This window comes from Ylistrum balloti, unplaced genomic scaffold (assembly GCF_031769215.1).
Source record: "Ylistrum balloti isolate Yb309-2 unplaced genomic scaffold, AGI_CSIRO_Ybal_v1 Utg369664, whole genome shotgun sequence".
Taxonomy (NCBI): domain Eukaryota; kingdom Metazoa; phylum Mollusca; class Bivalvia; order Pectinida; family Pectinidae; genus Ylistrum; species Ylistrum balloti.
Window position 1 is genome coordinate 507,969 of NW_026781913.1, and position 21,677 is coordinate 529,645.

Genomic DNA, 21,677 nt, shown 5'->3' on the forward strand with positions numbered 1-21,677 from the left:
ATATGGGGCCATGGGCGAGGTCTATTATACACAATGGCTTTATAGGATATATTTGACATTCTAATTGTAAATCTACGGAGCCCGTTAACTGACATGCTCCATACTTATTTTATTTCGTTTTTTTCGAAATGTTATTTCGTTTAAACGAAATATTAATTCGTTTTTTCGAAATAATAATTCGTTTTATCGAAATAATATTTTATTTCGTTTTTTCGTTAGTTTTTTTCGAACGAAATATTATTTCGAAAAAACGAATTATTATTTCGAAAAAACGAAATAAAATAAGTATGGAGCATGTCAGTTAACGGACTCCGTATAAATCAGTACAAGTAACCCCTAAACCGGTATTTCTAATCACGAGGAGCTGAAACACTTTCTTTAAATCTCCCTGCCTCGCAACGGTATCCCTGAGAACACTCGTACACCTTTACAATCAGTCTACAGGTGTGTTCAACAATGACACTGCGTTTAGGTAACTGGTTTAGTGGGCGTCGGGTGTTGACTGAATTACATTGGAAGATCGTGGGTGCACGTCGTGACTTCATCGGCTAATCAACCATCCGTGACCAGGTATCGTCCTACTCGATACCTGAAAACTGTATATTTCAACAGGCCCATAAAATATGGAATAGTCCTTGATTCAACACTCGATAGACATAACTATTTGTAGCTTCCATATTGATACTTCACCCACGGACTAATGACATAATGAATAGGTTCATAGCGTTTGAACATCGGTTCCGGACCGTTATGTATTTCGGAACTGCCATTATGTCGCGATGGATAATCTCTGTTGCTGTAACATGCTACGTTTTCAGAAAGATTTTTTCAAATGTGATTTAAACTATTTACTATAAAATATTGTAAGTATATATTTCATAGACAGATATGTGTATTGTTTCTTAATACACATTTTTACATGTTGGACATCCTCCTGTATATTATGAAATAGCCTATCAATTCATCCTCATGCCAATGGTTAGTTGTCGTCCGCCATGTAAGTAAAACTGATTGATTAGTAGGCCACGCCCCCTCGTAAAGTTTTGGCTAAGAAAAGTCCACAAAGCCCAAATTTTCACGTTTTATATTGAAAAAATAGTGATTAAAGTATTATCACATTTGACGATTCATTTCTGATTTTATTTTGCTAGCGAGTTGTAGACCGAGAGATGAAAAATCAACTTTATTGAAATAGTTTGTGTTATAAGAAAGAAGTTTACCAAGAAATATGGCTCATTTGAGAAAAAAAGGGTCATACAATGAAAACTTAAAACTAACCCTTTAGAAAAGATGTACACATAAACACAGATGCCCAACACTTTTGCACCATGAATGTGCTTTGATTTTCATTTTCATCAAAATATTATTCCAGTTCAAATGATGATTTATGTAATACTTGTGTCACACAAAGCTAACTCAAGCGTCTCTGTGATTGATGTCATCAGAAAAGAAAGCGCAGTCACATGTTCGATACACATGTCAATCCTTTCAGGTTTGCCATTTTGAGATCATATCTTTTAATTTACCGACATTTTAAAATAAATCTTATAGTATGAACACATTACAATGCATTTATGTATTTGTTAAGTGTGGCAGTTCATCAACATAGCGTAGCTAGCGAAAAATTATTCTTAAGGGGACCGACTAAGTAATGTGCAAAGGGTACCTTTACAATAGCAATTAGTAAGAATTACCTAATATAGTCACACGTTAAACACATCCTGGGAAACAAGTCATACCCTGTCTCTTTCATCACTCTAAATGAGACAAATGAATAAGACTGCTCTCCTCCTGGAGGAACAATATTGTCTCTAGCACACGAAAGCTGTCTATTATCTAGTTAAAAAGATTTTCTCTGCGAGTATTGTTCGACACTATAACACTCCAAATTGTATCTTTCAATACAAATTTGAGATCTTGCATTGAATATATATAGAGGAGCTACATGTGAAGTGAGTTAAAAATCTCCGATACAAGTAATTCAGTCTAGCAAAAACTGGAGGGTTGGTCAAGGATGAGTGATGTCATCTTGGATTTTATCTATTTATAGACAATTTGATATATGAATTAGAAAATGAAAAAATGGTGTGGTTATAGGACCACTGCACATTTCAGCAATACTTCTAGCTGATGATACATCTTTCATAGCTTCATCATTAAAAAATCACAGTGTCAGTTGGATTGTGTTCAATCATATGCTAATATGTGGAGACAAACTTACAATGGAAAGAAAAGTACTGCGGTTATATCTAGAAATAAAAATTTAAAAATGGTAACAGTGTAAATCATTTACATCTGGGTAATATCAGAATATTACAGAAATTAAGAGAAAATAAGGAAACAGAGGCTGCATTCTCTGTATGGTATTGGAGTGAAACCTGATGGTATGACACCTATATCATCATTATCAAAATGCATATGGGAACGAGTTTTACTTCCGACCGCTCTTTATTCCTCTGCAATGTGGGGAAAAGGAAATTCTGGAAATTTAACAAAGAGTATCATTTTATGATTAGAGTCAAACCCAACTTTCGATACTACAATAATTAACTTTGGCCTATGGACAATAGAGACCAAAATAGATAAATGTAAACTATTTTTCTTGGAAAGATAATGTAATATAAATAATATGTATATACATAAATAAATGTTCAGTTACATTGTAGGAGCTACACATATCAATTCTAACTTGAGATTCAGTTACATTGTAGGAGCTACACATATCAATTCCCTGAAATTCAGTTCAATAACATTTCTTTTCAAAACCGCCATAAAATATGGGCAAACATTTGTTATAGAACAGTTTATTGGAAGTTGTTATTTTCCACCAAAACAAAATTGGAAATCTTGTATAAATGAAGAAGAGTTGTGGAGGGAAACTATAGCCAAAAGGTATGCCTTAGAATGTTTCTTTCTGACACATCATAGTCTATAGGAACACTGTATCCTTATGTCTGATAATGTTAGATAGAAATCAGCTGTAATGATAAAAATTGCAACTATACCGATCAAAGCAGAAAAATGTTAAAACTGCGGAATAGCTGTGATTGATATCATAAAACATATTTTCATGAACTGCGGTGATTTGTTAGAAGAAAGAAATACAATAGATTATATGATTGTAGATATGTTACCTGTTCATGAATCTGTAGAATTTTTCAATCAAGATGATTCTGATATACTTGTGTTTTTGCTTGTTGATAATAATCAATTTGCAAGGCAAATGAACAGTCAGGAATATCTGAATATAATGCTTACTATATCTCAATTTATCTAAATTGCCTGTTTATATGACATCAAAAATACATTGGAAGAGAATAAGAACATCAACCTTAATTAAATGTATGTGGTTTGGTGAGATTGTGTAGATAGATAGGTAGTTTGGCTTGGTGCGTTTGTATGTAAGTGTATATTCTACTCTCTTATTATGTACTAAGATGTCTTGATTTGTATATGTAAACAGTTTCTGATCAGTGCAAGGACGTATGATAGCATATGCATTAGGTACGTCCCTGATCAGTGTAGGGACATATGATATCATATGCATTAGGTATGTCCCTGATCAGCGCAGGGACATATAAATCATCTACATAAGGTACGTCCCTGATCAGTGCAGGGACACATGATATCATATGCATTAGGTATGTCCCTGATCAGTGCAGGGACATATGATATCATCTGCATTAGGTACGTCCCTGATCAGTGCAGGGACATATGATATCATATGCATTAGGTACGTCCCTGATCAGTGCAAGGGCATATTATGTCATATGTTTTAGGTACGTCCCTGTTCAGTGCAGGGACATAATGATATCATCTGCATTAGGTACGTCCCTGTTCAATGCAGGGACGTATGATAGCATATGCATTAGGTTTGTCCCTGATCAGTACAGGGACATATGATAGCATATGCATTAGGTACGTCCCTGATCAATGCAGGGACATATGATAGCATATGCATTACTTACGTCCCTGTTCAGTGCTGGGACATATAAATCATCTGTATAGGTACGTCCCTGATCAGTGCAAGGACATATGATATCATCTGCATAAGGTACGTCCCTGATCAGTGCATGGACATATTTGTCATATGCATTAGGTACGTCCCTAATCAATACAGGTCTCTGACAGTGATAAATTTGAGCATCAGCAACGGCTGAACAAGAACTGTATTGTCATAGGGGCAGACTTTGACATTTTCTAATTCATTTTGATGTCAAGCTGTGATGAAAATATTGATTTAACGAGTTTAGACTTTTAAAAAGTCTTAAAAATTCCATTCTGAGCCTCAACACATTGTGTGCTGCCCTCCATACGAGTAAATTTCCCTTGTGTACTGTTGTGTGAAATGGCTGTACTTTGTCTGTATCTGCCATTACATAATACGTTAATTATACATTCACTGTAATTCCATCAATGTTCCAATATTGTTCTTTTATAATTTTACCTTTGCATGTCAAAAATCTTCCCCAGTTACTCTTGATTACCAAGACAATTCCCCTGAGTAAATTTAACCTCTACACCTCAAAGTTACACATAAACAGTTATCAAACCATTACAAACAATAGCTGTCAATATTTCATCAATCTAATTAGACTTGTAATTTCCGTTCCTCCATGATAGGTTACAATATTTGTATTAAAGTCTTCAACAGGTCTATCATCAATCTAATTAGAATTATACTGAGCTTTCCTATTTGCAAAGAAATACTTAACATCCTATTTGCTTTTAATATACACCATATAAAATGAACCAACATCTTTATTCTTCTCAAAAAACACCAAAATGCTGTGTAAACATTTTGAAAACGAAGGACAACAGTGACTTGGTCAGAATTTTCGCAATATAATGTGCAACAAATGTGTCCTAAAAACGAATTTTGCTTGACAGAGGTTAGGTTCACAATATTGGTAGAAATTCTTACTCAGAATTTTTTCTGACCATATGTGAAATAAGCTCCAGTAACATTTCAAGAGAGTATTTAACTCGCAAACTTTAAAGGTTAAAATAAAGGTCACAGTAACTAACCACTCGTTAATGATGCAATGTTTTTTAGAGGTGTACCTACTTTTAAACAAATGTATCTTGCAGACCATGTGATATAGTATTAAGAGATTTGCATGCAGCATCACTTTACTTCCATTCACAAATACATGTATCGGTAAATCAATGTAGTGATATCACCTCATTGTTTCAACTACCAGTAATCATTGAGGGGTATGTGAAGTAAGCAGAATAAAACTGTCTAATACTTCCTATAGTGATTTTAACAAAGGAATGAGCAACATAGTCAATATGTTATGCTGATGTCACCTACATGTTTTGATGATAACACTTGTGTTGTCTGATAAATACGGCCCACCCCTTGGATATCGCCCATAAACCTCCAAGTGTAGAAAGAGGTTACATTGTCCTACTTTTAACAGGATACAACATTTCTGCCCAAAATGTAAAGGTAGAGCAGATAACATGCCCCAGACTCAACCTGAAACAAGAGACCATTGTTATCAATATGTTCCACTATCTGCTCAAAGAACTAAACCACTTTACAGTTCAGTTATAAGCACTCACATCTTCAAAACCACCATTAACTGCAGAAACATATTCTCATAGCTGTATTTCACACCTGTTTTAGTGGTTTAATTTTTTTACAACAGTTTTTTTTTCCATTATTTAGTATGTACATCAAGTATGAAACACGCATTTGGTTAAAAAAATCTTTAATAAAACATAGCATCATATATACATGGCCAACTGTGAGTTGTGATACAGGTCTAGATATGTAAAAGGTTTACCTTGGTAACTAGTTGTTTTAAGGGGAAGTACATTTCTCCCTCTTCTATATACAACTGGTAAAGTTTATATGTGTATTGTCACTCATTGATTAGGAAACACTTCTGCCATCTTTTTATTTGTTTAGTAAAACATGTTTTGGAGAAGAAACAAACATGTATAGTTGAACTTTGATATGAAGGCAATTCAAAGAATGAAAACAAACTTTAGCAAGGCTTTACGTGGTAGTGGTCACAAACGTATAATCCTATTCTACATTAAAACAACATTGTCAGGGTCCTATGTGTCCGACTCCATATCCCCCATTGGCTGTAATCACCACTAAAATAAACAACGTGTTGGAGGTGTATTTGTCTGAAAACGGAAGGGGCATAACTCTTATATTCATCAACAATATTCATTGCAATCTGCACCAAGACAAGGTTAAGCCTTATCAGTATTTAAGATTTGTTTCCATGGTAACTGAATGATTTTTCCAAAAGTATCTCACAGAAATAAAATCTATCAACAATCTGGCATGACAGCATTAACAGGGAAAAGTGTGATTAACTTTTCCAGGTTGTGCCTGTGATGGTCAAAATGATGGTCAGTCTCATCATCTGCTGGTCAGTACTGATCATCACTTCCTCTAGGTAATGATGAGGAATATTACAGAACATAAACAGTCACTTCCTCCATGTCACCTCCACTTCATCCGTCCTGAATCTGTAGTAAATAGTTGACATTATTTATAGAATTATTGAATAATGCATCATAGATATGTACCTTTCTTAAAACACCCATTCAAATTAACTGAAATGGATAATGTTTAGTAGAGACAAGACAAATCCTGAACATGAAGCCATTTTGTTATCTTTCTCTTAATTAATTAGTTATAGGTTACGAAACTGAATCCTACAACTCCTAGTTTAGACAACTTTTAACTGAGTTTTTTGTACGAGTTCGCATGAATAAAACAGATGTTTCTCTGTTTTTCAAAATGAATTAGAATTCAAGATATACCAGTAGTGCCTGTTTTACTGTTCTTTACCTGTTTATGTGATTACATCAAATTCACATTTCAATAAAACTTAACAACATGCAGAGCAACACTTTTGGATATTGGCCTTGAAAAACTGGATAAAGCTGAGGCCTTAGAATTACCATTAGATGAAGAAATCATTATACCTTTGTGTACAAAATGTGTCTTCTAATGGGGTGACTATTCCTGCTCGGAACATCTCCCAGCCGGCCTGCGCAATCATAGCTCCATTGTCTATACAGAATCTGTAATAAAGATCATTAAACTTTGTAAAATCTGGAACAAGACGGACTGTGAATGGAACTTTTCTCAAGACATCCTGGCTCCAAGATGAAAATAGCACTATTGATTAGTGAAGACAGTAGTATTTTCACCTGGGATCCAGGATGTATATCACAATGCTATTTGATTTCAGGCAAAAGTGAAATATATATATGATATATGACAACAATGATTGCTACATTTAATTCATCCCTTAACACTTAGGTTTCCTTTTTTTATACACATACCTCATATCTGTGGCAAATAGAGTGGCCCCTCTTTCCTCAGCCATCTTGCCCATCATTTCCTGTAGTCTGAGATTACAACCCACTCCACCTACTATGAGGACTTCCTGAGAGCCACAGTGGGCCATGGCTCGCTCTGTAATCTCAATCAACATGGCAAACACAGTCTCTTGTAAGGAGAAGCAGAGGTCTTCTGGTGTATACTGTCCACTCTCCACCAGGCTCGCTGCTCTCTCCTCTATAAATGACAAAAGTCCCGAGAATGATACATCCATGCCTTTGACTGTGTAGGGCAGCTCTAGAAACTTTTTACCACCTTTTGCAAGTTGTTCTATATTGTATCCTGGGCTCGGATCATTCGACAACTTCAACACCCGCGCAAATCTATCCAGACAGTTCCCAACAGCAATGTCAATGGTCTCACCAAAGATTCTGTACCGTTGTTGAGAATAGGCTATCACCTGTGAGTTTAACAACAAACACATACATCTGTAGGCTCATTATTACAAGTGTTAACAACTACACAGATGTTTACTGGATAATGTATGTTGTATACAAAGCCTTTTCCATCATAAGTCAACCACCTTCTTATTTGATTGTTATTGATCTTTAGCAATTGAAGAATTAGCACCTGGGTGAATCCTAAAATTTTGGAAAAGTGAAAAAGGGTAGGAATGGGGGTTAAGGGTTAGGCCTTGGAGAGGGGGCTTAAACATTTTTGGCCATTAACTCTATAATTTCCCCCTGATCCCACACAGAAACATTACACAAAGGTGAGGCTACATCACCACTGATATTAACACACCTGTGTGTTACCTCCACTGACATATAACACAGCCGGGTTGTTTGCTCCTGTGATGAGGCGCCCCATCTCTATATCTAGCAGTTGTTAAAGATACAAAAACATCATTTGTTTAATAGATAATATAAACACAGAAAGTAAACTCTAATTGTATACACCCTAAACAATACCTAATTCCTATGATAATGAACATGTCAGTACAATGTTTAAATCCTACTATAAAGTATACCCCGGTATACAATGGTTGACCTCTATTATAAAGGATATGCTCAGTACAATGGTTGAACAGTGTGATACAGGATATACCCTATAAAATGATTTTCCTCTTTGACAGGAAACACCTGTATAAAAACTGACCCTTCTGATAAAGGATACACTCTGTCAGAACTTTTTCAGGGAGCTGTGTAGAGCCAAATTTGGCCCCTTTCCAGACTAGATTCATTTCACAATATGGCCAAATTACAAAAATATGTAGTTTACTCCTGAAAGCATTCTTCCCAAATTCTCAGTCTTCTTCCCAAAAGACATGTTTGAACTCTGTAATGGAAGACATGCCCTATAGACTTTACAATGTTTGACCCCTATAATAGAAGACATGCCCTATGGCCTACATAATGCTTGACCTCTATAACAGAAGACATGCCCTATGGCCTATATGATGTTTGACCCCTATTATAGAGGATATGCCCTTTGGCATATACAATGTTTGATCTCTATGATAAAGGATACGCCCTATACAATGGTTGACCCCTATGATAGGTTTCCTCCACAGCTGGGCCACAGTTCTGGCTACTACTGCAACAGACACGAGAGGAGCTGCCATTCCTGGACCTGTAACCCAAAATTATCAATTCAAGCTTTTCATGAAACAGAGGTCTATGGTAGATTTGCACTGAAAAGCAGCGCTGTTATATGAAGGTGTGCTGGGTCATTACCTTTTGTGTAACATACTACATCCAGATCTTTGGGTTCAATGTTGGCCTCTTTCAGGGCTTGTCGGAGTACATCTAGGATATGTTTGCGGTGATGTATGGCAGTATCTCTTGGCAGGAATCCTGAAAAGTACAGAAACATCTAGTCAGGGAAAATATGACCATTTTCTTACAGTTTTGCCTGACTTTTAAAGAGTAGATGTTTTTCAAAAGATTGTCTTAAAGAAACATTTTGTTTGTAAAAACTTGCAACGCAAAAATTGTCTTCTTTTGACTAACATTTAAAATTCAGTGTAACAAATAAGGGGTTTGGTAATAGAATCCTATGAATATTTGATTTCTATGAATCATACCAATAATGCAACAATATCATCTACAGCAAGACAACATCACCCTGATTGGAGATGACTAGGACAACATTGCCTTGACTGGAGATGACTGGGACAACATCTTCTTGACTGGAGATGACTAGGACAACATTGCCGTGACTGGAGATGACTAGGACAACATTGTCTTGACTGGAGATGACTGGGACAACATCTTCTTGACTGGAGATGACTGGGACAACATCACCCTGATTGGAGATGACTAGGACAACATTGTCTTGACTGGAGATGACTGGGACAACATCTTCTTGACTGGAGATGACTAGGACAACATTGCCGTGACTGGAGATGACTAGGACAACATTGCCATGACTGGAGATGACTAGGACAACATCATCTTGACTGGAGATGACTAGGACAACATTGCCTTGACTGGAGATGACTAGGACAACATTGCCGTGACTGGAGGTGACTAGGACAACATTGCCTTGACTGGAGATGACTACGACAACATCACCTTGACTGGAGGTGACTAGGACAACATCACCTTGACTGGAGATTACTAAGACAACATTGCCATGACTGGAGATGACTAGGACAACATTACCTTGACTGGAGATGACTAGGGCAACATCACCTTGACTGGAGATCACTAGGACAACATCATCTTGACTGGAGATTACTAAGAGAACATAGCCTTGACTGGAGATGACTTAGACAACATTGCCTTGACTGGAGATGACTAGGACAACATCACCCTGACTGGAAGTGACTAGGACAACATCTCCCTTGTAGATGACTTGGACAACATTGCCTTGACAGGTGACTACTGGGACAACATCACCTTGACTGGAGATGACTAGAACAACATTGCCTTGACTGGGGATGACTAGGACAGTATTGCCCTGTCTGGAGATGACTAGGACAACATTGCCTTGACTGGAGATGACTACGACAACATCACCTTGACTGGAGATGACTAGGACAACATTGCCTTGGCTGGAGATGACTAGGACAACATTGCCTTGACTGGAGATGACTACGACAACATCACCTTGACTGGAGATGACTAGGACAACATTGCCTTGACTGGAGATGACTAGGACAACATCATCTTGACTGGAAGTGACTAGGACAACATTACCTTGACTGGAGATGACTAGGACAACATCATCTTGACTGGAAGTGACTAGGACAACATTACCTTGACTGGAGATGACTAGGACAACATTGCCTTGACTGGGGATGACTAGGACAGTATTGCCCTGTCTGGAGATGACTAGGACAACATTGCCTTGACTGGAGATGACTAGGACAACATTGCTTTGACTGGAGATGACTACAACAACATCACCTTGGCTGGAGATGACTAGGACAACATTGCCTTGACTGGAGATGACTAGGACAACATCATCTTGACTGGAAGTGACTAGGACAACATTACCTTGACTGGAGATGACTAGGACAACATCATCTTGACTGGAAGTGACTAGGACAACATTACCTTGACTGGAGATGACTAGGACAACATCACCTTGACTGGAAGTGACTAGGACAACATTGCCTTGACTGGGGATGACTAGGACAGTATTGCCCTGTCTGGAGATAACTAGGACAACATTGCCTTGACTGGAGATGACTAGGACAACATCATCTTGACTGGAAGTGACTAGGACAACATTACCTTGACTGGAGATGACTAGGACAACATCACCTTGACTGGAGATGACTAGGACAACATTGCTTTGACTGGAGATGACAAGGACATCATTGCCTTGACTGGAGATGACTAAGACAACATTGCCTTGACTGGTGACTACTGGGACAACATCACCTTGACTGGAGATGACTAGAACAACATTGCCTTGACTGGAGATGACTATGACAACATTGCCTTGACTGGAGATGACTAGGACAATGTTGCCTTGACTGGAGATGACTACAACAACATCACCTTGACTGGAGATGACTATTGGGACAACATCACCTTGACTGGAGATCACTAGGACAACATCATCTTGAGTGGAGATTACTAAGAGAACATAGCCTTGACTGGAGATGACTTAGACAACATTGCCTTGACTGGAGATGACTAGGACAACATCATCCTGACTGGAAGTGACTAGGACAACATCTCCCTTGTAGATGACTTGGACAACATTGCCTTGACTGGTGACTACTGGGACAACATCACCTTGACTGGAGATGACTAGGACAACATTGCCTTGACTGGGGATGACTAGGACAACATTGCCCTGTCTGGAGATGACTAGGACAACATTACCTTGACTGGAGATGACTACGACAAAACATCACCTTGGCTGGAGATGACTAGGACAACATTGCCTTGACTGGAGATGACTAGGACAACATCATCTTGACTGGAAGTGACTAGGACAACATTACCTTGACTGGAGATGACTAGGACAACATCACCTTGACTGGAAGTGACTAGGACAACATTGCCTTGACTGGAGATGACTAGGACAACATTGCTTTGACTGGAGATGACTAGGACAAGATTGCCTTGACTGGAGATGACAAAGACAACATTACCTTTACTGGAGATGACTAGGACAACATTGCCTTGACTGGAGATGACTGGGACAACATCACCTTGACTGGAGATGACTAGGACAACATTGCCATGACTGGGGATTACTAGGACAACATTGCCTTGGCTGGAGATGACTAGGACAACATTGCCTTGACTGGAGATGACTAGGACAACATCATCTTGACTGGAAGTGACTAGGACAACATTACCTTGACTGGAGATGACTAGGACAACATCACCTTGACTGGAAGTGACTAGGACAACATTGCCTTGACTGGAGATGACTAGGACAGTATTGCCCTGTCTGGAGATGACTAGGACAACATTGCCTTGACTGGAGATGACTAAGACAACATTGCCTTGACTGGAGATTACTAAGAGAACATAGCCTTGACTGGAGATGACTTAGACAACATTGCCTTGACTGGAGATGACTAGGACAACATCGCCCTGACTGGAAGTGACTAGGACAACATCTCCCTTGTAGATGACTTGGACAACATTGCCTTGACTGGTGACTACTGGGACAACATCACCTTGATTGGAGATGACTAGAACAACATTGCCTTGACTGGGGATGACTAGGACAACATTGCCTTGACTGGAGATGACTACGACAACATCACCTTGACTGGAGATGACTAGGACAACATTGCCTTGACTGGGGATTACTAGGACAACATTGCCTTGGCTGGAGATGACTAGGACAACATTGCCTTGACTGGAGATGACTACGACAACATCACCTTGACTGGAGATGACTACGACAACATTGCCTTGACTGGGGATTACTAGGACAATAACACAAATAAGTTATTTTCCTGAAGATTTCTGGTTTTGTGCAGTCATCAGTTTAATTCCCAGATGTTGTTCATAAGTGTATATCCCTGTGCAGAATGCCAAGACACAATAATGTAAATCCACAAATGTATGTTATCTAACAATCAGTTGTGGCATTTTTATGGCATTTGCTATCACCAAATTTCACACAGTGAAAATATCTAGTTAAAAGTAATCATATATATATGGTACATAGCCAATGAGTCATCTCATACAAGGTCGTTCAAATAACTTTATATCGTCATCTTAAGTTTTCAAAATACAGGAAGAAAGGGAAAACACCCACTTTATTTTTTCCTGCCACACACCATTGTGTAAACAATACACTATAAAAAATGTATATGAATAGGTATGTTTCACTATAAAAGTACTGTGTAAATGAATATATGCATGGTGCAAGTATGCATGTCTTATTAAGTAAATAGAATTTCACTATTGCCAAAGCAATACTTTGATGTCACATGTCTGTTGACTTCAAAATATACACATATTCACCAGATGAAACTGCAGGGAGCAGGACAAGCTTTCGCAGTTGTGTGTGTGTGTTAAAAGAGACAGGATAACGTGGACTACATACATGATTGCATTATGTTTGACTGAAATAGGGAATTAAGAAAAAATGTAGCCAAAACTCTTCAATCTTTTTTGGCACCATAATATACATACCTTGTCCTGGAGGTGTAATGTAAGTGTGCCGAGGGTTAGATAATACCTCCCCATCTTTGATAATGCCAATTCCGATCTTGTTGGCACTGCCTTCGAATCCAATAGCAATCACCATTTTTCACACTGCTAAAACATTTTAAGGAAACCATAAATTTAGCAGATTATCAAAGTATATTGTCATTGTTTTTACTTAAATGAATGATGGTTTATGGAGAAAAATGTAATATTGAGTTGAACCATAGGTATTTGAATTTCGGTCAATAATACACCATAACGTTTGGATGTATGAAGACATGAGGCATTCTCAGCCCCCATCAGCAGTTAAGCTTATTGCTATACCATCTAAACTGACAGAGTGAAAGGAAGTGTAAAAAGGCTGTTATCTGGGATTTGCAAAAATCTCCAACAGAAAAGACCTATACCAATAAAAAAGCATCAGGAGTCTACATGTAATCATTTCTCAATTGTCCAGAATTTCTGATCAATTTCAATATTTCTCTACAAAGACTCTGTTAATGTAGGAGCTCCATTAGAAAGTGTCCACATTAGTTTTAAATTAAGACTTGGTTAAAGTAATTAAAACAGGAGGACTGCAATTGTTTTGAATTTTTCGTCTACCGTCTAATTTTAAAAAGTGTGTACATAGTTGTGGATGATATATATTTCTTACTTAAACAGTGTCGCTATTTTGTTTGAGCGACTGCCAAACCTAACAGTTTATTAATTTAACAGATTAAGCCTACATGTACGTGTTACCTGATAGTTAGTAGACTGTGAGTGGTGACGTAGAACCAGACAAATCGATTACGATTTATTAATTCTATTTACATTTTTTTGAATCTACATATACACCAACGTTTTTATCATCGAATCACGTGTACCCTTATTAGCTGTTAACTGCAGTCGGTTTCTCTATCCCATGTGCTACGCTTAGTCGTTGTTTCAGTAAACAGGAAGTTCTAAACCGGCGTACCGGAAGTACGTAAATCTACTTGCGCTTTCCATATATGAAATGCAGGCAGGCTGCAAATCAACTGAGTGAGTTTCATGGTTCAGGACTTCCTCAGTCGCTTTGAAGTTCCCACTAGTGATAAATAACAAGTTTTACATGTAAAACCTAATGTTTGAAGGCGCTGCTGCACGCAAAATCACTACCTTCTTTAAATCGATTCACTTTATTTACACGGCCCTAAATCCCCATAGCCTAGCTCTCTCATCACGTTGTCAGTGTGTTCACAGGGCGCGTTATGATGTACGATATATATAGATAGAGAGATATGTGAGTAAGGCTTGGCAATCCTTATTTCTGTTAGATTAACCGAATTCAGTCTGGAGTCCACTGCGATAGAATTATACAGTTCTGAAAAAGCATAATCCGTAATAACACATGTTCATTTGAAATTTAGATTTGTATTGTAATATGAAGATTCACATCAGTTTACAGTGTAGAACTCTGGTAGGCCTAAAACCCATGTAATTCCTAACAAAGATTTTACATTATTTTTTTGATACAATTCATTTAACCATGGACTTAGAATAGTTCTACACTATGTCCATAATTTAACATATTCATTATACATGTACATGTTTCTTTACAGAAAGTTACTTATATCACATCATCCATGATTTACGAGAACAGCAATGATTACAGTTGAGTCAAGTCGACCTGATGATGTAGGAGAAGGGGAGAAAAAAGGGAAGCCTCTACAGTGTAAGTCAGTCCATTCAAGTAAAGAGTATTTTGGGAATTGTCAAAGAGGGTAATACCATCAGGAAAGTCACAGACATGGAGATTACAGACAGGGAGGTCAAAGACAGGAAGGTTACAGACAGGGAGGTCACATATAGGGAGGTCAAAGACAGGCAGACAAGGAGATCAGAAAGGGAGGTCACAGACAGGGAAAGTTACATGACAAGATGCAGTTTTGTTTTAGAGTTTGGCAGTTAATACACATGAATACAACTGTTGTTTTAGGCTCCTCTCAGTTTCACCATTTGAATCTTGATCCTCACACTCCTGCACCAGACATTTACTTTTCTATTAGACAGATGTCTGTTATGGGCATATGCCTATTTAAATACCTAAAGCTATGTATAGGAGCTAATGGAAACCATGATAATGCTTTCCTGGTGAATTGCTAATGTTTTAGGGATGACATACAATAACATGGATGTATCTTGGGTCTGTGCTGATTTTGATTAGTGTAATCAAAACAAACCATTATTTACTTCATCATAAATTCTCATTAACTGCTTAATATAAAAGTTGAATGCAAAAAAGATCAGGTGTACTATTTCATTTTGAATCATATTGATGATGATTGTTCTGTATAAAAAAATTTTCAAAGTGGTTTTTCTTCATTTTTGTTTGTATAGGTTGGTCATGTCGTGGCTATGGCCATCGAGCTGGAGATAGAAAATGTCCTAAATTCATCAGTGATGCAACTCAAACTGATCGCTTTAGATGGGTAAGTATAACACACTGAAGTTGACATAGTAATAAAGATACGGAAAACAAGTCACCCCTTTATTTTAACAAATCTAAATTCAGTTTGTTTTTTCAGAAATTTTCTACTAAATGACATTGGCCCATCTTGTCTTATTTGATGAGCAAATGACAACTTCCAGCAGAGACCTGCAGTAAGGATCATTGACATTTAGTCCATATTGCTTTTTGTATCGGTAAGTTATTTGGAGCTTACCTTAAAGATGTGATTTTAACAAACACTAAATTTACAGGGTATTATCTCCCTTTACAGAGTCATGAAGACCCAATGAGAAAGTATATAGAGGATAGGAAACGAAGACAAAAAGAAGAAAGGTAGGATATAAGACTTCAATATCAGAAGTTGCTTAGAGCAATACTCAATATATGCAAAGAAGTTGTTTACAATGTCACTTCAGGCTTTAAAATATTCACTTATAAATGATTTGTTTGTCATTTGACCAATTACAGATTTGGATGATTGGCTACAAAAGCACAATAATTTGTGTTTCTTTAATGGAACAGGACAAAATTTTGTAATTGTAAGATAAGACGAAGATCAGAGAAAAAAATTTCTGATAGACAGCGAAATATTAAAAGCTAGCATTTAAGCATGGGTACCATGAAAATAAATAATTAAAAATGACAAAAGCATATGTTATGACACCATAACAGTGTTACTATGTATAGATATTGTAGCAGCATACACATATACTTAGTACTTGGATCAGGATGTTTAGTTTGAGTATTTAACTGGCTGAATTTTAATTGTTTATTTGTATATTTTTTGTTTTCAAAATGGAGAAAAAAGACAATTGATTGTAAAGTACAGCATATTTTCTTTGGAAGAAAATCAGTTTGATGCAATTGTCAAAACTGAATTGAAATAAGCATCCTGTTGCTCTATGAGTGATGCATTTTAAAGTTAATTTCTGAAATAAAGTAGTATGAATAAATTATGATGTTGTTGACATGTTTTATGTTTATTAGTATGACTATCTTTGTTTAAGAATTCAGCAACTGAAAGATTTGATAGCACAGACATCATCATCTTCAGACTCCGACTTTAGTGAAAAATCCACAAAGAAGAAAAAACACAGAAGTCATAGAAAGAAGAAAGTAAAAAGATTGAAATCCTCTCATGCCAGTGTAGATTATGACGAAGGAAAGGACTCAATGAAACATAGGGGTGATAGAGAAGGTGATTCCAGTGAACAGGAGAAAAGGAAAGTTAAGCATCACAACCACACTGATGAGAGAAAAAAGAAACACAAGCATCTAAGTGACACTGAAGATAGAAAAAGGAGACATAATCATCATAATGATACTGGTCATAGAAAAAAGACAAAACAGAAACACAAAGATTACAAGGAGAAAAAACGTCACAAAACCAAACGCAAAAGAGATTAAAGATGATAATAAAACACTTAATTACTTCGTATGTTGTAATAATTATAAATTGGTAACTGAAAAACAAGTGTACAGCGCATTTATGTAATGTGCCATTTAGACAATAATAATAAGTAATAATAGACTTTTTTTAAGGTCAATGACACTTGGAGTTAACATTAAAATTCAGCGGTTTTCATGTTCTGAGCAAATGAAGTGTAAGTTGATAAGACGCCCATCAGATAATTCACATGTACATTTCTGGTTCTCTCAAATTTGTTATATGAACCACTTTATGAGCGATTCTTACCCGATAACAGAATAAGATGGTAGAATACCCCGTAAACAGCCTATTCAAAATGACATCATCTTGTTAAGCATAACATCAAACTAACTGATGTCAAAGAACGTGCTAAATTTTCCCTTAATTTTTTAACACTGCTTTATTCTATTATGGGTTGGCTCTTTCATTTATAATAAAAAAAAAATTTAAATGGTTTCCGTAGGTTCACTTGTATGACAGAATATCCCAGGTATCTGTATTTTTCATTAGTGTTCACACTCACTGAAAAATATAGATATATTGCAATTGTCATGCTGTGAAATAAATATGATTTTATAGAATACTTGTATCTTTTCAGTATCCACAAAAACAGAAAAACATAATCAAGACCCCAATGTCACCTAACCTAGAGCTGAGCGCAGTATGTCAAATTGTCACATCACTATCAAACTCTGTGCTAATTCAATGAATTCATTCATAATTTCTTCCTTCCTTTGCAAAGCATAAACAATAGCTCCTTCAGAGCCTGCACCAAGAGTTCAGATACACTATAAAAGGAACACCCAAATTAAAGAACAACAAAAAAGGCACCTATAGGGTTAGGGGATTGTTTGTAAGCTAAAACAATATAATTATTGACCAGAAACTTTTCATGTAATGTAAATCGTAACCTTAATCTAAGAAGGTTTTCGATTGGACAATGACAGATAGTACAAAAATTTGGCCATTTGATTTTCTGTTTTAAATGTATTTGATTGGATAATTGATTAGTACTACTGACAAATATGAAGTTATCAGAAAGCTACCATTAAAAGTTCACTTGGTTGAGTGTTCTTGAAATCAAGTACTTTCTTTGACGCGATGGTTTCGGGAAAGAAGTAACATATAGGCGTTGTATAAATGAAAGCATATGAGAGGCGTGAACTCAAGATCAATATTTTCATCACCGCTTATGGCAGAATGTACTTAGCATATCCTATGTTATGCTAAAACGTTGATTAACACAGGTTTACGACTGGCATATTCACAGTTGATCTTTATTAGTCTTGTCCCATCTGGTAACAACCGGATTATCTTCTGATGTTAGGGGTCTCTGTGTAGATATTTCTTTTCCTTTATAGTTTGATTTTAAAAGACGGTGATCAGCAGTTTGGTACCAACACACAGAGTCTAAGTGTTTTTGGCATTGTTTTCCAGTTGGTGTAAACAGAAGAGGCACATGGGGCCTGTAACACCCACCTCCTTTGGTTCGGTAACAATTGGAAGAATCTTAAACATTATTCACAGGAAAGTCAAAATTTTCATTAATGCTAAATCAGACCAAATTTTATAAAAATCAACTTTCATTATAACAGAAGAACAACAGCTATTCCTTGGATTAACCTACTTGACCCCGTTCATCTGTGTCCTTGGGGTGTGACCTTTCATTTATGAGTGCCAGTTGCCTAAAAACGCTTCAGATCAAATTTGGTCAATTTCCCATCATTCCCAAAGAAAGAATTTGCTCTATTTACCATAATGGACCTCACCATCCCGCTGTAGGGGAACAAGATTCACTTTCGATGCATAACTGATATCACTTCACCCAATGATGCTTCAGACCAAATTAGAACGGAACCCTGGCATTCTTACGAAAGAAGAATTTTAAACAATTTTCAAAATCTCGTCTATTGGGCAACGCCCCTCTAGTTCCGGGGAGACCAACAATTTATACAAGAAAATTGTTCCAAAGGATGTTTTTGACCTAATTTGGTCAGTACGCGATTTTAAGAATACAGAAAAAATATTGACGATGGACGCTGCGCTATGAGGATTTATTGAGTACTACGACAAGAAGTCCGAAGGGTGTTGACTATCTTTCCTTCATTCTATTTTTGTCATTGCTGATATTCCAAATTCCAACCCTCATGAAAACATCGACCTCGACAATTACAATATACTAGAACAAGAGTAAACAAGAGGCCCATGGGCCTTAACGGTCATCTGACAAAAAGCAAGCCAAACCTAGAAAGTGGGTTGAGGTCATTCATTTGAACAAACTTGGTAGCCTCTCCTCCAAGCATCTTACAGGCCCAATATCAGCACTCATGGACTTTTGCTTGTTGAGAAGAAGTCGTTTGTATATTTTAACATATTTGACCCCTGTGACCTTGAAAGTGAGTTGAGGTCATTCATTTGAATAAACTTGGTAGCCTTTCCTCCCAGCATGCTACAGACCCAATATCGGCACTCATAGACTTTTGCTTATTGAGATGAAGTCCTTTGTATATTTTAACATATTTGACCCCTGTGACCTTGAAAGTGGGCCAAGGTCATTCATTTGAACAAACTTTGTAGGGCTCCATGCCAGCATGCTATGGGCCAAGTATTAGCCCCCTAGGCCTTCTAGTATTTGAGAAGAAGTTATTTAAAGATTTTGACATATTTGACCCCTGCGACCTTGAAAGTTGTTCAAGGTCATTCATTTAAATAAACTTGGTAGCCTTTCCTCCCAGCATGCTACAGACCCAATATCGGCACTCATAGACTTTTGCTTATTGAGATGAAGTCCTTTGTATATTTTAACATATTTGACCCCTGTGACCTTTAAAGTGGGCCAAGGTCATTCATTTGAACAAACTTTGTAGGGCTACATGCCAGCATGCTATGGGCCAAGTATTAGCCCCCTAGGCCTTCTAGTATTTGAGAAGAAGTTATTTAAAGATTTTGACATATTTGACCCCTGTGACCTTGAAAGTGGGCCAAGGTCATTCATTTGAACAAACTTTGTAGGGCTCCATGCCAGCATGATATGGGCCAAGTATTAGCCCCCTAGGCCTTCTAGTATTTGAGAAGAAGTTATTTAAAGATTTTGACATATTTGACCCCTGTGACCTTGAAAGTTGTTCAAGGTCATTCATTTAAACAAACTTGGTAGTCCTTCATCCCAGCATGTCACAGGCCCAATATCTACACTCTGAGCCTTTTGGTTAATGAGAAGAAGTTGTTTAAAGATTTTAACATATTTGACCCCTGTGACCTTTAAAGTGGGTCAAGGTCATTCATTTGAACAAACTTGGTAGAGCTCCATGCCAGTATCCTCTGTGCCAAGTATTAGCCCCCTAGACCTTCTAGTATTTGAGAAGAAGTCGTTTGAATGAAAAGTTTACGGACGGCGGACGGCGCACGGCGGACGACGACGGACGAAGCATGATGACTATAGGTCATCGGACCCTTCGGGTCAGATGACCTAAAAAACAACACTTTGAACTACATAGCAATTTCAATGAGCAGTGAAAAAACAACGGAGGTTGACTTATCTCTCTGTAATTGTCATGCTACAATATACTATTCTGATCTCTCAGAGTTACTGCCCTTTATTTCACTCTGTCACCCTGTCGGATAGTATAGCGATAATCTTGACAGCCGATGGGAGCCAAGAATGCAATATACTGACATGCCGTTTTTTTTGTAAGATTTCAGATATGATGTCATATCGGAACTCTAAAAAAGAAGGAAAAACAAACAAAACGATACATATTTTATAAATTTATTGACTGACGACAGATTGAAGTGGAATCAAAAACAATACTTTTTTGCGATCAGATTTTTCGTTATGTACATGATATATTGACATTATACAATTGACGTTCGCAACATGATGGATACATCAGTATTAGGTATGTACATGTACAATGTCCTCCATAGATAATGGACTCGTTAGTTGCACGTGCTGTATTCCGTTGTTGCTGAATACAACAAAAATAATGTGGCAGACAACAATGGAACGACAAGTATGTTTACCCAAAAATAGATACAACTCCAATATATAAATATTTGAACTTAAGTTATTATTAAAATGACATTACCACATTAACCACACACGTAACAAGAAAAAAAAATCTAGAAAATACCAACATGACAGCATAACCATAACTCCAACTCAAATTCCGCTAAACTAGGGCAAAATATGAACAGAAGAAAGATTTACATGGTTACATGATTCAAGGAGAATAAGACCAGGTGTTCAAGAGGAGTAAGCGTCTCCTACTTCATCGACGACACCTGCCATGCAAACCTTGGTAAGTACTAGTAAGT

At 37.1% G+C, this 21,677-nt stretch overlaps 2 protein-coding genes across 6 annotated transcripts; one reads left to right on the forward strand and one right to left on the reverse strand.

Annotated features, from left to right (window-relative positions):
- Positions 1–5,703: 5,703 nt before the first annotated feature.
- On the reverse strand, positions 5,704–14,391 carry LOC132559687 (probable tRNA N6-adenosine threonylcarbamoyltransferase). 5 transcript variants are annotated; one of them, XM_060224317.1, is made up of 8 exons: positions 14,325–14,391; positions 13,444–13,569; positions 9,058–9,177; positions 8,852–8,953; positions 8,126–8,199; positions 7,324–7,781; positions 6,961–7,059; positions 5,704–6,498 (listed from the first exon to the last, which is right to left on the reverse strand). In XM_060224317.1, the coding sequence occupies exons 2-8, from the start codon at positions 13,556–13,558 to the stop codon at positions 6,459–6,461; spliced, it is 1,008 nt and encodes a 335-aa protein (XP_060080300.1). In that variant the 5' UTR covers positions 13,559–13,569; positions 14,325–14,391; the 3' UTR covers positions 5,704–6,458. The 5 variants fall into 5 exon arrangements, with proteins under 5 accessions (XP_060080300.1, XP_060080292.1, XP_060080308.1 ...); XM_060224309.1 differs by having other exon boundaries at positions 14,200–14,385; XM_060224325.1 differs by having other exon boundaries at positions 13,444–13,566; positions 14,200–14,378.
- A 58-nt stretch (positions 14,392–14,449) lies between these two features.
- On the forward strand, positions 14,450–17,359 carry LOC132559803 (retinitis pigmentosa 9 protein-like). Its single transcript, XM_060224433.1, has 5 exons — positions 14,450–14,481; positions 15,042–15,154; positions 15,820–15,911; positions 16,203–16,264; positions 16,939–17,359. The coding sequence occupies exons 2-5, from the start codon at positions 15,085–15,087 to the stop codon at positions 17,336–17,338; spliced, it is 624 nt and encodes a 207-aa protein (XP_060080416.1). The 5' UTR covers positions 14,450–14,481; positions 15,042–15,084; the 3' UTR covers positions 17,339–17,359.
- The last annotated feature ends 4,318 nt before the right edge of the window (positions 17,360–21,677 follow it).